Source organism: Papio anubis, chromosome 1, assembly GCF_008728515.1.
Source record: "Papio anubis isolate 15944 chromosome 1, Panubis1.0, whole genome shotgun sequence".
Classification (NCBI taxonomy): domain Eukaryota; kingdom Metazoa; phylum Chordata; class Mammalia; order Primates; family Cercopithecidae; genus Papio; species Papio anubis.
In genome coordinates, this window is record NC_044976.1 from 122,186,451 (window position 1) to 122,203,053 (window position 16,603).

The 16,603-nt window shown below is 37.5% G+C and overlaps 1 protein-coding gene across 6 annotated transcripts in view; it reads left to right on the forward strand.

The window, feature by feature from the left end:
- Nucleotides 1-16,603, forward strand: part of SNX27 (sorting nexin 27) — an 87,310-nt gene that overhangs the window by 39,885 nt on the left and 30,822 nt on the right. For 5 of the 6 annotated variants that reach the window (XR_002519087.2, XM_009181097.3, XM_031662543.1 and 2 more), the window contains exons 3-7: nucleotides 4,279-4,471; nucleotides 6,818-6,882; nucleotides 8,152-8,256; nucleotides 11,546-11,624; nucleotides 13,724-13,887. Coding sequence is in view for 5 of the 6 variants with exons in the window: in XM_009181097.3 (XP_009179361.2) it covers nucleotides 4,279-4,471; nucleotides 6,818-6,882; nucleotides 8,152-8,256; nucleotides 11,546-11,624; nucleotides 13,724-13,887 (606 nt within the window). In the remaining variant the exon portion in view is untranslated. The remainder of the gene's footprint in view (nucleotides 1-4,278; nucleotides 4,472-6,817; nucleotides 6,883-8,151; nucleotides 8,257-11,545; nucleotides 11,625-13,723; nucleotides 13,888-16,603) is intronic. The other variant, XM_031661598.1, reaches the window with a different exon arrangement.

Sequence of the window (16,603 nt, forward strand, 5' to 3'; positions counted from 1 at the left end):
GAGTTTCCTGTCCCTCCCTCAGCTATAGCAGACCTCTGCTTGGTAACAGTGGAGGAACCTGGGCCTAATATGGTTTCCTGCCTCTCCCCACGGGTATAGAGTATTTTACTTTTACTCCTTCCCCAGAACAAGTGGATCTTTGCCTGTGCACTCTGACTGAGAGGGTTTACTGCCTGTCTTATCCTGTTTTTGCTGCTGTAATAGAATAACACAGATTGTAGGTAATTTATAAAGAAAAGAGATTATTTGGCTCACAGTTCTAGAGCCTGGGAAGTCTAATATCAAGGGGCCACATCTGGTGAAGGCCTTTTTGTTGTGTTACAACATGGAGGAAGGCATTCCTAGGTAAGGAAGTGCATGTGAGACAGAGAGAAAAGGGGGCCCAAACTCCTGAGATAAATAACCCACTGCCTCAATCATGACATTAATCATGAGAGTTTTGCCATTACCTCTTTTTTTTTTTTTTGAGACGCAGTCTCACTCTGTCGCCCAGGCTGGAGTGCAGTGGCAGGATCTCAGCTCACTGCAAGCTCCGCCTCCCGGGTTCCCGCCATTCTCCTGCCTCAGCCTACCGAGTAGCTGGGACTACAGGTGCCCACCACCACACCCGGCTAATTTTTTTTGTATTTTTAGTAGAGATGGGGTTTCACCGTGTTAACCAGGATGGTCTCGATCTCCTGACCTCGTGATCTGCCCACCTCGGCCTCCCAAAGTGGAGAGTATTGCCATTACCTCTTAAAGATCCCACTTCTTAATACACTTCTTAATCCCTCTTCTTAATGCATGATAGCTGCTTAATATCCTTATCCACTGATACTTTTGTGTTGGTAATTTCTGAGCCTGTTTCTACTGACTAATTTTTATCCTGGTCATAGGTCAAATTTTCATGCTTTTTTATATGTCTAGTAATTTTTGATTGGATATTGTATATTGTGAATGCAGTGTTATTGGGTTGCTAGATTTTGTTATATTTCTTTAAAGAGTGTTGGATTTTTTTTTTTTCTGGCATACAGTTAAGCTACCTAAAGATTACTTTGGTCCTTTTTAGCTTTGTTTTTAAGCTCTTTTTGAGTAGTTTAGAGTATGTTTTACTCTAGAACCAATTTGGCTCCACTCCTAAAGCATGGTCTTTTTGAGTTCCCTTCTGAATTCCATGCAGATTTAGGGAGGTTTCTTTATTCTGGCTGGAGGGAAGTTGAGTGATTCTGTAACCTGCGTGAACTCTGGGAATTGTTTATTTACCACTCCCGGCTTATAATAGTTTTTTTCTTAGATTGTTATTCAGTCAAAATTCAAGGGAACTTAATAAAGATTTCTGGAGCTGTCTTGCTTTAGCTCCCTCTTGCATGCTTAGTCCTGCAAATTCTAGCTGCTTTGGCCTCCTTGAACTTCAGTCTCTGTTTATTCAACTCAGTGAAGTTGCCAAACTCTGTTTGGGTAACCCTCCCTGAGCTGCAGTTTAGGAGTTACCTCTAGGCAGAAAGCTGAGATGATGTTAGGGCTCATCGGCTCATCTTGTTTGCTTCCCTTTTCTCGGGGATCACAATTCTTAGCTGCCTGTTGTCCAGTGTCTGAAAATAGTTGTTGCCTATATTGTGTCCAGTTTTCTGGTTGTATTTAATGGGAGGTTAATTGCCACCTGGAAGTCCACAGATTGTTCTGTAAACGGAGAATATTTTTATTTAGGGATAATTTGATTAAAAATTGATTTTAAATATTTTTGACTTTAAAAGAAATGCCAATGGAACTTTACTTCATATTATATAGAGGAATAAGTTCCAGATGGATTAAGGACTTAAATGACAAAACAAAAAATTAAAAGCTCTTAGTGAAAATATTCACAAAAATATTGGTGAATAGCTTATTGATCTTGGGAATAGAAAAAGTTTCTTAAGACACAAAAAGTGTTGGTTATAAAAAGATTGATAAATTGGACTCTTTCTAGAATTTAAAAAACCTTAAATAGAGTGAAAAGACCAATGACAGGCCAGGTGCAGTGGCTCACGCCTGTAATCCCAGCACTTTGGGAGGCCGAGGTGGGCGGATCACGAGGTCAAGAGATCAAGACCATCCTGGCTAACATGGTGAAACCCTGTCTCTACTGAAAATACAAAAAAATTAGCTGGCCATGGTGGTGGGTGTCTGGAGTCCCAGCTACTTGGGAGGCAGAGGCAGGAGAATGGCATGAACCTGGGGGGCAGAGCTTGCAGTGAGCAGACATCATGCCACTGCACTCCAGCCTGGGCAACAGAGCGAGACTCCGTCTCAAAAAAAAAAAAAAAAAAAAAAGACCAGTGACAAACTGCAAGAAGATATTCACAATACACACAAATGAAATATTGTGTCAATATATGAACTCCATAAATCAGTAAGAAAAGCAAAAAAACTTAATATGAAGGTAGGCAAAACGCATGAGTAGGTACTTTACAAAAAATGACACTCACATGATCAGTAAGTATATGAAGAGTTATTCAACATCATTAGTAATTAGGGAAATGTAAATTAGGATTACAGTAAGAAATCTTTTCACACCAATTCCATTGGCAAAATTAAGAGGATCTTTTTATATATTGCTGAAGGAGAATAAATTGGTACAACCACTTTAGCTTACATTTTGGCATTATCTCCTGAGGTGGAATATGCATATAGCTCTGCAGTTCACTCAGGGTTATACTCAGAAGAATATCTTTTGCATGTACATCAGGAGGCATTTATACAAATGTTAACAGCAGCATTGTTCATGGTAGCTAAAATCCAGAAACAACCCGAGTGCTCATGAGTGGAAGAACAGATTGAAAACAAACATGCAACTATGATATATTCACACAACAAAATGCTGTATGCAGCAGAGTATACCACAAAGACATGTAATGTTGTGATGAGACTGTAGTATATTAAGTGAAAAAAGTAAATCCTTTAAAGTCTTGTTCATCTTGATACTCTATTTTTATAAAACCAAAATACCTTTAAAATTAAAATATAAAAATTTAAGGATTATATATAAATGCGAAAAAATATAAAAAGAAAAGCAAGGGAATCATGAACATGGTTGGACATGATAACTTTTTGGGGTCAGAGAAACGGATATAGGGATGTGGGATAGAGGAGGCAGAGACTATATGCTTTGAATTAAATTATTTTCAAGGTCTTAGCTTTGCTTTTATTTTGCTTTTCACATTATCTGTTTACTAACAAAAATTCCACTGTTGCTTAAATCACTTGGTTTTTTTGAGACTGTCTCCTTCTGTTGTCCAGGCTGGAGTGTAGTGGCAGGATCGTGGTTCAGTGCTTCCTCTGCCTACTGGATTCAAACAATCCTCCCACCTTAGCCTCCTGGGACTACAGGCGCATGCCACCACGCCCAGCTACATTTTTGTATTTTTTTGTAGAGACAGGGTTTTGCCATGTTGCCCAGGCTGGTCTCGAACTCTTGTACTCGAGCAATCTGGCCGCCTGTCAGCCTCCCAAAGTGCGCTGGAATTACAGATGTGAGCCACCGTGCCCAGGCTGCTTAAGTCATTTTTTAGGCCTTTTCTTTGGAATCAACTTTAGGGCCAGTTTAGGCCACACACAAGTATCAGTTACATTGCTTTATAATCAACCCTAGGTTTTCAGCTCCCTTCAAATTTGCTTGCTTATTCACTCACTATATTTACCACATTGGCTTCAAATGACTTTTAACTTTCTAAAAATAAAATCCACCCTTAAAAACTGGTAATTGCCTGTGAAGTTATTTAAAAGTATGCTAGAGGTCATTCTAATAGCAAAAATAAGATCACGCTCCTCCTGCTGGGTGCGGTGGTTCGAGGTGGGTGGATCACCTGAGGTCAAGAGATCGAGACCAGCCTGGCCAACATGGTGAAACCCCTTCTCTACTAAAAATACAAAAATTAGCCAGGTGTGGTGGCAGATGCCTGTAATCCCAACTATTCAGAAGGCTGAGGCAGAAGAATCGCTTGAACCCAGGAGGCGGAGGTTACAGTGAGCCAAGATCATGCCACTGCACTCCAGCCCGGGCAACAGAGTGAGACTCCATCTCAAAAAAACCCCAAAAAACAAAAAGAACATCATGCTCCTTTTGAAAAGGGGATAGTCCTTTTTTATACATACAACTTTATACATGTTTGTCGAAAGTAAGTCTTTAAAGTGACCTTGAATATAGTTTTTGTTAAATGCATAGTAGAATGCATCTAACCAATATCATCTAAGCGTGACGAGATGATTCCGTGATTTAATTTGTATTAAGTATGCTTTTCTTTTGTTCTTCTCCTTCACCAGGTATATAATGTTTACATGGCAGGGAGGCAGCTGTGTTCTAAGCGGTACCGGGAGTTTGCTATCCTACACCAGAACCTGAAGAGAGAGTTTGCCAACTTTACATTTCCCCGACTCCCAGGGAAGTGGCCATTTTCATTATCAGAACAACAACTAGATGCCCGACGTCGGGGACTGGAAGAATATCTAGAAAAAGGTAATCCAAACCATCAAACTCTACTATATTGAGTAGACATAGGTTCTAGATATGCAGCTTCTAAATTGCATAGCTGAATTTCCGGAAACTCAATAGTGAATGTAAGTCAGGTTTCTGACTAAGTATTGAACAATCTGAACTTTGAAGGCAAAACTGAAATGTCCAGTACAGTGATCAGTAGCCTGTTTTATTGGTTTGTTTAATGCTTAACAACAACAACAAAATGAATGTTTAGTTTTTGATGCATTTGGTGATGCCTAATGGACATTTTTTTTTTTTTTTTTTTTTTTAGACGGAGTCTTGCTCTATCACCAGGCTGGAGTGCAGTGGCACGATGTCGGCTCACTGCATCCTCCGCCTCCTGGGTTCAAGCGATTCTCCTGTCTCAGCCTCCTGAGTAGCTGAGACTATAGGCACATGCCACCACACCCAGCTAATTTTTATATTTTTAGTGGAGACGGGGTTTCACCATGTTGATCAGGATGGTCTCGATATCTTGACCTCGTGATCCATCAGCCTCTGCCTCCCAAAGTACTGGGATTACATGGACCTTTATTTTTAGGGTTATATTATCTGCCAGCAAACACATATAGACTCAGCAATATGCTGAATTGATTTGGGAACTAAGTGGGCAATATTAAGACATTTTTAATATTTAAGACATTTTTTATTAAAATGACTCTTGGCTTACTGGTGTATCCTACCTGAAAACTTTATTCATTTTACAGGTATTCATAGATAGGTTTGCTGAGTTGTAGGTAATCTAGAGTGCCCTTGTTCTAAGCAGGCTAAACGTAGATACTAATACTTTGGTATTGAATTTTTTGTTTTTTTTTTGTTTTGAGACAGAATCTCGCTCTGTTGCCCAGGCTAGAGTGCAGTGGCATGATCTTGGCTCACTGCAACCTCTGCCTTCCAGGTTCAAGCAGTTCTCCTGCCTCGGCCTCCCAAGTAGCTGGGACTACAGAAGCGCACCACCATGCCCAGCTAATTTTTGTATTTTTAGTAGAGACGGGGTTTCCCCATGTTGGCCAAGCTGGTCTCGAACTCCTAACCTCAGGCGATCTGCCCACCTTGGCCTCCCAAAGTACTGGGATTATAGGCATGAACCACTGCACCTGGCCCTGTATTGAAATGTACTTGTTATCTCAGCGCCTCCAAATGATACATCAGGAGTCTGTGGATGTGGATGGTGAAACATTTGTCTAGAGGCGTGAGCCACTGCACCTGGCCCTGTATTGAAATGTGCTTGTTATCTCGGTGCCTCCAAATGATACGTCAGGAGTCTGTGGATGTGGATGGTGAAACATTTGTCTAGAAAGGCAGGGAAATGACACAGATATCTTCAATAAGAAACTCATCTTGTGGCTCAGGGAAGAGACCTTTCCTTGCTACATTATAGAGTTACATTATTTGGTAGCTGTTCAGTAGGTTTTTCACTAAAATACTAGTTTATAGAATAATAGTCTTACATGATATTTAGTCATTCTGTTTCCTTGTAACTAACTGACCTAGTTGAATCTTTTAAAAACTTTTGTAGGGAGCCTTAGTCATGAAGAGAAACCATTTTCCCCATAGAAGGTAATGGAACTTCCTTACCTGTTTTTAGCTTTTTCTAACAGGGACTGGCCTCTCTGAACAAAGCCCTTGGGAAATGAGAAAGGGTACAATTTTTAAAAATCAAATGAAGTAAAGTCACCAGTTTAATTTACCATTCTCATGAGAGTGTCAGGAAATTAACTTTCTTAAATTTAGAGGATTAGCTACCTACCTTACCTGCCTGCTTGCTTTCCTATCCCACCCATCCCCAGCCAGCTTTTTTTTTTTTTTTGGTTGTTGTTTTGAAGCTAAAGTCAGTAAGGTGAAATGATATGAATTCTTAATTACCTACCCTAGTTTTCCCAAAATGGCTTTTAATTTTTGCGGTTCTCTAACTGGCCTGTTTTTAGGCCAAATAAATATTTTTCCTTTAGTATTTCAATTTTATATTTAGTTTATTCCTAATTAATCTTCCCTTACCACTGCCTCTTTACCCCATGTTCTGTTGTTCTAGCTTGTTAATAGGTCACACAAGACTGCAAAGTTATATTTACTGAACATTTATTTCTCTTTTCTGGTTATGTTTAATATTTTTAGCGAGCTACATCTTTATATTTTCTATTATTTCTTTGTTCTGATCATATTTAGATGAATGTTTGTCATGCCTTAAAATCTTGTATGCTGGGCATGGTGTGCTGCCTCATTATTGCCTGCTATTGATGATTTAAACTTAAACTTTGATATGTCTTTGACTTTATATTCTTGATTTTAAGGCCTTATGCCGGATTTTATCTTTATTTTCTACAGTGTGTTCAATACGAGTAATTGGTGAGAGTGACATCATGCAGGAATTCCTATCAGAATCCGATGAGGTAGGTGAATATCTCCTTTAGTGATTGTTTTCCTCTTGGCTCCTTGTGGGGGAAAATAAGTTAAAGGTATTGATTATGGGTTAAATTTCCATAAGCTCTCCAAAGGACTCTGTTTTTTCTACTTCCATTTTATATGTATCCTACTTATCTACCCTTTAAGACCTAGGTCCACTTTCTCTTTGAAGTGCCAAGTCCACTTTCTCTTTGAAGCCATCCCTGATGAGTTTTCATCAATTTTTCATTCCACCAAAAGCTTTTGCAATTAGTTCCATTCAATGATCACGTGTTGCTGTCTCATTCTCTAATTTTTGTACATGTAATCAGATTATCGCTTTATATTTTTAGCTTACAAGAGTGTGAGCAACCTGTAGGTAAGAGCTAAATCTTGACCATCTTTTTATTCCTAGTTCCTTACCACAGCGTCAAGCATGTTGTAGGTGCTTAATAAATAATAATTGAATAGAAGAGAGAATATTTAATGCTAATATAGTAGTGTGTTATCCACTACTTATTTTATATGCATATGCCTTGTTTTCCGAACTAGATTATAAATTTCTTATAGGCAAGGGCTTATAATAAAGCAATGCTTATGATTGTTTTAGGCAATGAATAGTACTTTTTAAAAAGTGGTACTTTTTTAAAAGGTCAAAAATTACAAGGTTAGAGGAATGTGTTAATCATCAAAAGCAGTGTGTTAATCATCAAAAGCAGTAAGAGGAGAGTAAGAATTGTTTACCTTTTGCTAGAATAAAATTGGGCATCAGGCTAACTTTGAAAGGAAAAATGGATGAGACTCAGGTATCCATTTTTTCTTTTAACAATCTCCTAGTTATTTCAGGGTTCAGAAAGAAACTTAGTATATCTCTTGATCCAGTCTGTATGCCTGACCATTAATACCAGAGAATGTACATCAAAACTACTGCTTTCAGTTATCTTCTCCTCTCATTTGTGAATTCTGAATGGGGAGACGGAAGCGAATCAAAAATCTCATCTGTGTTTGACCTAGACTGTTTCACGCAAGTTTCCTGTTTTGAAATGTGAACACGTTGGCTTCAACATGTTTCTTTCCTTCCTGCTTATCTTAAAGGTTAACTTCCGCTGCAGCCCTGAAGTCAGCTTTAAGACTTGTAAATGTATTGACTTTTTTCCCGTTTTCATTGGAACTCACTTACTCTCTACCACGTTTTAGGTTGTTGTCTAGCTAGCTTGTTACAGGGAGAGTGAAGATATACTGGGCCATAAATTCTTTCTCTATGTCTTTTCCCCCAGAACTACAATGGTGTGTCTGACGTAGAGCTGAGAGTAGCATTACCAGATGGAACAACGGTTACAGTCAGGGTTAAAAAGAACAGTACTACAGACCAAGTATATCAGGTAAATTAAATGAACACATAGACTTGACATTGGATGATGTGAAGCTAAGGAAGATAGATTAAATGAGTCAATAAAGTGCTTAGGGTGTCTGGCACATAATCAGTTTATTAAATGTTAGCTACTATTATTATTATTATTAATGTGAAAGTACTTTGCCCTCCCTTAAAAGAAAGGTACGGTAAATATCCCAGGTTGTAGTAGTTGTGATTAACCCCTCCTTTTTTTTGGAGATGGAGTGTTGCTCTGTCACCCAGGCTGGAGTGCAGTGGTGTGATCTCGGCTCAGTGCAACCTCTGCCTCCTGGGTTCAAGCAATTCTCCTGCCTCAGCCTCCTGAGTAGCTGGGACTACAGGCGCCTACCACCATGCCCGGCTAATTTTTGTATTTTCAGTAGAGACATGGTCTCACCATGTTGGCCAGGATGGTCTTGAACTCCTGACCTCGTGAGCCGCCCTCCTCGGCCTCCCAAAGTGCTGGGATTATAGCAACCCCTCCTTTTTTGATTGTAAAAAAACTATAACACACATGAAAACAGAATAGTATAATAAATCTCCATATAGTAATCATTTATATTTAATAATTATCAAGATTTTGCCACATTTGCCTTATGTATATCTTTTTTCTTTTCCTTTAAGTACTTAAAAGCAAATCCCATGTTATTGGACCTGTGTGTACTTTAGTATGCATCTTCTTACAAAACCACAGTGCCATTATCAAACCTTAAAAATTAGCACTATTGCCTTGGTATTGCCTAATAACTACTCCATAGTCACAATTTTCCAATTGTCTAAAAATGATTTTTTACATTTGGTTTGTTAAAATCTGAATCTAAACAAGGTCCTTAGATCACATTTGATTTTTATGTTTGTTTTAGTATAGGACAGTCCCCACTTCTCCCCATTTTTTTTTCATGCCAGTGTTTTGTTGCAGAAATGGGTCAGTGCCTTGTGGAATGACCTGCATTCTGAATGTGTCTGTTTGTTTTCTGGTGATGTCATTTAATATGTCCTTCTGTGTCTCTGTATTTTCTATACATGGAAGTTTGCTCTAGAGGCTCAATTAGATTCAGATTCTGCTTTTTTGATAAAACTTCATAATTGGTCCTGTATACTTTATATTGCTTCTCAACAACAAGTACACAATACTGGGTTATCCCATTTTAGTGGTACTAAGGTTAACCAGTAGGTTTAGGTGGTGAAATCTGATCTTTTCATTGTAAAATTCACCACTGATCTTTCATCAAATGAATCTATCCATTGATGATTATTGTCTTAACCAGTGATTTCATTAAAGGTTACAAAGTGCTGATTTTCTAATACTCATTTCTTCACACCACTTAGCTAGAATTCTTCTGAAAATAACTTTTCCTTGTCAACTAATGCTACTAATTATCTCAAAATAGATGATTTCCCACAGTTTGTGGGAAAGACAGGATACGTATTTAAGCCTTTCCTTTGCTGATTTTCAGAGTAAATATATAATTATATATAAGTATAATTATGTGTTAATAATATATAAGGTATATTACATATTAAATAATATATACTTTATAATTATATAATATATTAAATAATATAATATATAATTCATTATGAAATAGTATATATTATATATAATAATTTATATAATGGGTTTTTAGATTCAATGTGATTTAATCAATAGCATATATTATCTTTTTGATGCTCAGATTGTTCCATCTTTGGCCAGTGAAAGCTCCTTCATGTCTGCTCCTTTATGCTTTTGATGCAACCTAATATTTTTATGATAGCATCCTTGCTTTTTGGTACAATAAGATGTCCTGGCCTCATCTTTGTATATTTCTTACCCTAGATATCTAGAATAGGCCATTTCCCCAAGGAGTCCTATTCTTTTAGTGAGAAACTGTCTTTAGAGATCATAATCTGCGTGCTGGGTGTAATCATTGCCTGTATATGCCTTTTCATTGGCCTTTAATCCTAACTTGATCAGAATTTTCAGGGAGACAAGCAGGTTTCTGGGTACTAATGCTTACATTTCTCTTTTGTAGCAAACATTAAAAAATCTATCCCCCAAACATTTATTCGTCCACTGTATTTTATGGCAAAGGATATATGCAGGATCTCAGGCATTTATGAAATTATACAATGGTAGAGAATTTCAAGAAAAGTACTATTTTTACAGCTTGCTGATCTTTTTGTTTTGTTTTGATTGCTTTTTTCCAGTGTTCCTCTAGCAAGGCTTAGGTTTTTTACACTTTCCTCCCAACCCTGTTACTGAGACTTCTAGCTATAAACTATTTTCTAAACCTTGAAAGCCTTTTAGTTTCTATCCAGTGCAGTGTAGAATGATAATTTAGAATACTTATAATGTCTAGTTCCTCTATCACATCATGGATGGACCTAGGCCTCATGTGTGAGCAGATAGGAGAAGAAGGGATATAATCACATTTGGCTTACTGAGATACTAATAATCAACAGTTTTATCTTTGTTTTATCAACAAAACAACGGCATGAAAAAGAAGTACCTTACTTATATTGAGGTTGATCTTGAAAAGAAATTTTGTTACTACTAGTTTATATTTTGTTGTTGTTTGTATGTAATTGTCATTTATTTGCACACAGTTTTCCAATTTCTCTTTTATTTGTCATGTTAGGACCTGAGTTCCTAGAGAGAATGAGTGATTCTTGTTTAATATGCCTCTATTGTCCCAGTATTTTGCTATTTTTTGTAGATATTAGATGGTAATTCTTAGGAAATGGAGGTGCCTAATGATCCCAGCATGAGACATGGGTCATCTAAAAAGTAAATAAAAAAGTTTTGTTTAGCCAGAATATAATTGACAAACAATATTTTACGCTCTAGAATCAAATGTGTAGTTTTTTTGTGTTAATGTATTAAATGTAGGCTGAATGTGTGAAACTGGATATTTAATCATTTATTTTCTTTTTAAGATCTGTGCTATTAAGTACATTTCTTGTAAGTGGTGTTAAAAAAAGAAGTTGTTTTAGAGAGGGAAGCTGATATTTAAGGACAGAATATTGTCAGCTTACACTGGAAGGGAGAAACTCATATTCTTAGCTGTTGGGGCAGATACAGGTGTTTTTTCCCTTTTCTTTCATATGTATGTATGCGTGCATGCATGTACACATACATACAAAGAAGGATAGTTATGGACCATTAATGCAATTTTTGTGAGGCCAAGATGGCAGAACCTCTCCCCTTTCCCTCCTCCGCAGGCATACACCTGCCTTTTCCTACAGCATTGTCTGACTTAATTTTCTTGAAACCAATCTATCCTGTTTAACCTTAGGCTATTGCAGCAAAGGTTGGCATGGACAGTACGACAGTGAATTACTTTGCCTTATTTGAAGTGATCAATCACTCCTTTGGTGAGTACCAGTGGCTGATACTAGTTTTGTTTTCTAATACTGTCAGAAAGAAACTATTCACCTAGAGAAGAGCTTGAAGACAAGGGGAGATCCCACTCATTAGAACTGTCTCTAACAAGCAGACCAAGCATATCCCATTAAACTTAGGTCATAAGGATGTCTGATCACTGTTGATTCTTTTTCCTCTTTTGTAAGTATAGGTTACAACCAGCAGTGAATTGGAAGATACTTTCATGAGGTTCTTTTAAATCTGAGGTTCAAAATTCATATATTCCAATGAAACAGGCTTAAAAAGATGGGATGTTCTATTTAGCCACATGTTGTTTTAGTGTACTTTAGGATTTTTGTAAAGATTCTTAAGAGTAGCTTTCTGTTTTTAGAAGTTAGAAAGATATATATTGGTTAAAAGCCTTGTTTTAATGCATACGTTTAAGCTTCTGTGTGAATCAATTTCCTCTTCCAAGGAGGTTTTATTGCATGGTGATAGGAAATTTATATTTTATTTTACAAAAGCTAGGGATGGTGGTCACATTGGTTGCACTGAGACTACAGAGGGGAGAGAGTCTGAGGGCTTGCTCTAAATGACATAGATTTCCTACAGTTTATGGGTCTCTTCCGTATCATATAGATTTATACAGGGCTAAGGCCAGAATAGATACAGATAATATTGGTTGATCAGGTCTTCCTTATCCCAGAAAGGGGGAGAGTTTGGTAGATTTAGGTTGCCTTGCTATCTCAGGTCCAGGTAGAATAACTTTGATTCCCCTAAAGCAGCCATCTCCCTAATATTTTTTTTCTTCCCAACTCACAGCAGTGTAACTAGACAGATGTAAATTACGTTACAAAGGATTACTGAGGTACCAAGATATCTGGATTCTAACCTTGTTTTTTGTCTAAGCTTTAGTTTCACTTTCTATAAAATGGAAAGTATTAAATCTATCTTTTGTAGTGTTACAAAGCCAAGTAAACATCGAGAGAGGAAGTAATCTCAGCAATTTGGGAGGCTGAGGCAGGAGGATTGCTTGAGCCCAGGAGTTTGAGACCAGCCTGGGCGACATAGTGAGACTGCCATCTCTAAAAAAAATTTAAAAATTAGCCAAGCATGGTGACACATGCAGGTGGTCCAAGCTGGGAGGCTGAGGTAGGAGGATCAGTTGAGCCTAGGAGGTTAAGGCTGCAGTGAGCTATGATTGTGCCTGGGCAACAGAGTGACACCCTGTCTCAAAAAAAAAAAAAAAAAAAAAAAAGGCAATTTAGAAATTAAAAGTGGTAGTTTTTTTTATCGTGCTTGGGTGGCTGTTAGAAAGAGGAAGTGTAACATTACTCAGAAGACACTTTTCAGTTTGAGGAATACTGCAGGATTTTTGGAGGTAGGCTGGAAAAAACCTTTTGGCGTTAATAAAAGCAGTTCATTGAGAATTACCACATGAGAGACTCTGAATGCACCAGAGTTGGGTAAGAGGAGAGGCTTGCTTTAAAGATGTTTAGTGGACATGAGCTGTAACTAGCTAATGGATTAGATATTTTAACTAAATTTGGAGTTGGTGCTGTTTGCAGAGTTGTCATGTTAACTGATCTGTGTCTTAGTACATTTTTGTGTTGCTATAAAGGAATACCTGAGGCTGGGTAATTTGTAAAGAAAAAAGGTCTAATTGTCTCATGATTCTGCTGATTTTCAGCTGATATCCACCAAACATCTTTAAGACTGGGTTCAAGACTGGGCATCTGGTGAGGTCCTCAGGCTATTTTCTTCCACTCATGGTGTATGTAGAGATCACATTAGGCCCCACCTCTAACATTGGGGATCAAATTTCAACATGAATTTTGTGGGGGACAAATATCCAAACCACAGCACTTGTCATTCAAGTGATAGGTTTCTGTCAGCTTGAGATTTGACTGGCCATGGTCATAGCTAGAAAGGATATTTGGCTGGACAGATATGGCTGTTTTGTGCTCCCAAGGCAGAACTCCTTAATGGATTTGAGATGATGTTCTGGTTAATGATAACATAGCATTCTTGATCTGCCTTACATAGTTTGTATTAGGGAAATTTCTTCTATCTTTTCACTCTAGCTTTCTGTGTTTTGTCTTTCCTTTAGTACGTAAATTGGCACCGAATGAGTTTCCTCACAAACTCTACATTCAGAATTATACATCAGCTGTGCCAGGCACCTGCTTGACCATTCGAAAGTGGCTTTTTACAACAGAAGAAGAAATCCTCTTAAATGACAATGACCTTGCTGTTACCTACTTCTTTCATCAGGTAGGTGAATTGATCTTGAAAGGCGCAATTTCTTTTTATGTTTGAATATAGTTGGTATTTTGCCAATTCCCTGTGACTCCTTAGGTAAGCTGCTTTGCTCCTGGGTCTGAATTACATTCGTAAAATGTTCTCTCCCATTTCACAAAAGATAAATACGTAAGTTTTAGAAGTAAAGATATCCTGGAGTTTAAAAATACATATTTTAAAAATATATATTCTAATATTTTTAAGCAACAGAAAATGAGCATTGTGGCTGTGTACCTGTTCAAAAATTTTCCACCAATATTATACATACATAGAGTTTAAAGCATCAGATAGTTCTACACAGTTTATTGTGAAGAACAGTAGTTGCCCCTACTTATTTCCATCTCCCCCCATAGGCAACCACCTTCCCTTCTTTTAGCTTTGTTTTTTATTGGTTTGTTTGTTTGTTTTTGGTATTTACTTCTATGTCTCCATTATAACTTGGTTATATTGCTTCTACTTAATTTTTCAGATTCCAGTAGCATCTCTTAATTTCCCACTATTGAAGATGAGACACCAGCTGTCTTTCCTCCTCCATTCCTACCATATACCCATACCTTTTTCATCTCTCCCATCCCCTTAATATAATCAAATTATAATATTTGTTAGGTCAATATTCAGTGTTTACAATATTATGACTCTGTAAATGGTGAAATTTACAACAGAGCCATATAATAATTACTGTCTTTACTTTTCACTTTCTTTACAACATTTTATTTTTCCACAGCTAATTATTGCCCTCCTTTTTCATTTGCTTAATTTTCCGTGTACTTATGATTAATTTAGCTCCATACTCTTCACCAGTTGTCTAAATCTCCTCTAAAGACATTCAGTTCAGACCCATCAGGTAGTTCATGAATTTCCACTTTCTGAAGAAATCTCTTGTTGAGCCTCTTCCTCTACCCCTGTGTGAAGTGGCGGCTCTGTACTCTGGTGCACAGCTGGCCTTCTGGGATTGCCCTTCACCACCACCATCTCCTGTTTCCAGTGTTAGAGTACATTGTTAGAGTATTTTGTTTTGCTTTACTCCCATATTTTTGTAGAATACACTTTCAGAGCTGTTCCTCTTTTTATATATGTAATTTTTTATTTTTAATTTTTGTGGGTACATGGTAGGTGTATATATTTTTGGGGTACATGAGATGTTTTGATATAGGCATGTGGTGTGTAATAATCACATCATGGAAAATGGGGTGTCCATCCCCTCAAACATTTATCTTTTGTGTTACAAATAATCCATTTATACTCTTTTAGTAATTTTAAAATGTACAATTAAATTATTATTGACTATAGTCACCCTGTTGTGCTGTCAAATACTAGGCCTTATTCATTAATTCTGCCTATTTTTTGTACCCATTAACCATCCCCGACTCTCCCCCAATTCCCCACTACCCTTCCCAGAGTCTGGTAACTATCCTGCTCTGTCTCCATGGGTTCAATTGTTTTTAGTTTTACAGTTCACAAATAATTGAGAACATGTGATGTTTGTCTTTCTGTGCCTGGCTTATTTCACTTAACGTAGTGACCTCCACTTCCATCCATGTTATTGCAAATGGCTGACTCTCATTTTTTTTTATGGCTGAATAGTACTCCATTGTGTATAAGTACCACATTTTCTTTATCCATTCATTCATTGATGGATGCTTAGGTTGCTTCTAAATCTTGACTTGTGAACAGTGCTGCAGCAAACATGGGAATGTGGGTATCTCTTCAAAATACTGATTTCCCTTTTTTTGGGTATATACGCAGCAGTGGGATTGCTGGATTGTATGATGGTTCTATTTTTAGTTTTCTGAGGAACCTCCAAACTGTTCTCTGAGTGGTTGTACTAATTGACATTCCCACCAACAGTAAACAAGGGTTCCCTTTTCTCCATATCCTTGCCAGTATTTGTTACTGCCTCTCTTTTGGATATAAGCCATTTTAACTAGGGTGAGATGGTATCTCATTGTAGTTTTTATGTGCATTTCTTTTTTTTCCTGTTGAGTTGTTTGAGCTCCTTATATATTCTGATTATTAATCCCTTGTCAGATGAGTAGTTTGCAAATATTTTCACCCATTCTGTGGGTTGCTTTTTCACTTTGTTGATTGTTTTCTTTGCTGTGCAGCTTTTTAGCTTGACATGATCCCATTTGTCCATTTTTGCTTTGGTTGACTGTGCTTGTGGGGTATTAAGAAATCTTTGCCCAGACTGATGTCATGGAGAGTTTCCCCAACTTTTTCTTGTAGTAGTTTCATAGCTAGAGGATTTAGATTTAATTATTGAATCTATTTTGATGTGATTTTTGTATATGGCAAGAGTTAGGGGGCTAGTTTCATTCTTTTGTACACAGATGTCCAGTTTTCCCAGCACCATTTATTGAAGAGACTGTCTTTTCCCCAGTACATGTTCTTGGCACCTGTGTCGAAAATGAGTTAACTGTAGGTATGTGAATTTGTTTCTCAGTTCTTTATTGTGTTCCATCGGTCTGTGTGTCTGCCTTTATGCCACTACCGTGCTTTTTTTTAACTATAAAAAAAGTAAAAAAAAAGTTTTTGTTACTATAGTTCTGTAGTATAACTTGAAGTCAGGTAATACGATTCCTCCAGTGTTGTTCTTTTTTTTTTTTTCGAGAGACAGGGTCTCGCTTTGTCACCTAGACTGGAGTGCAGTGGCATGATCACAGCTCACTGAAGCCTCGACCTCCTAGGC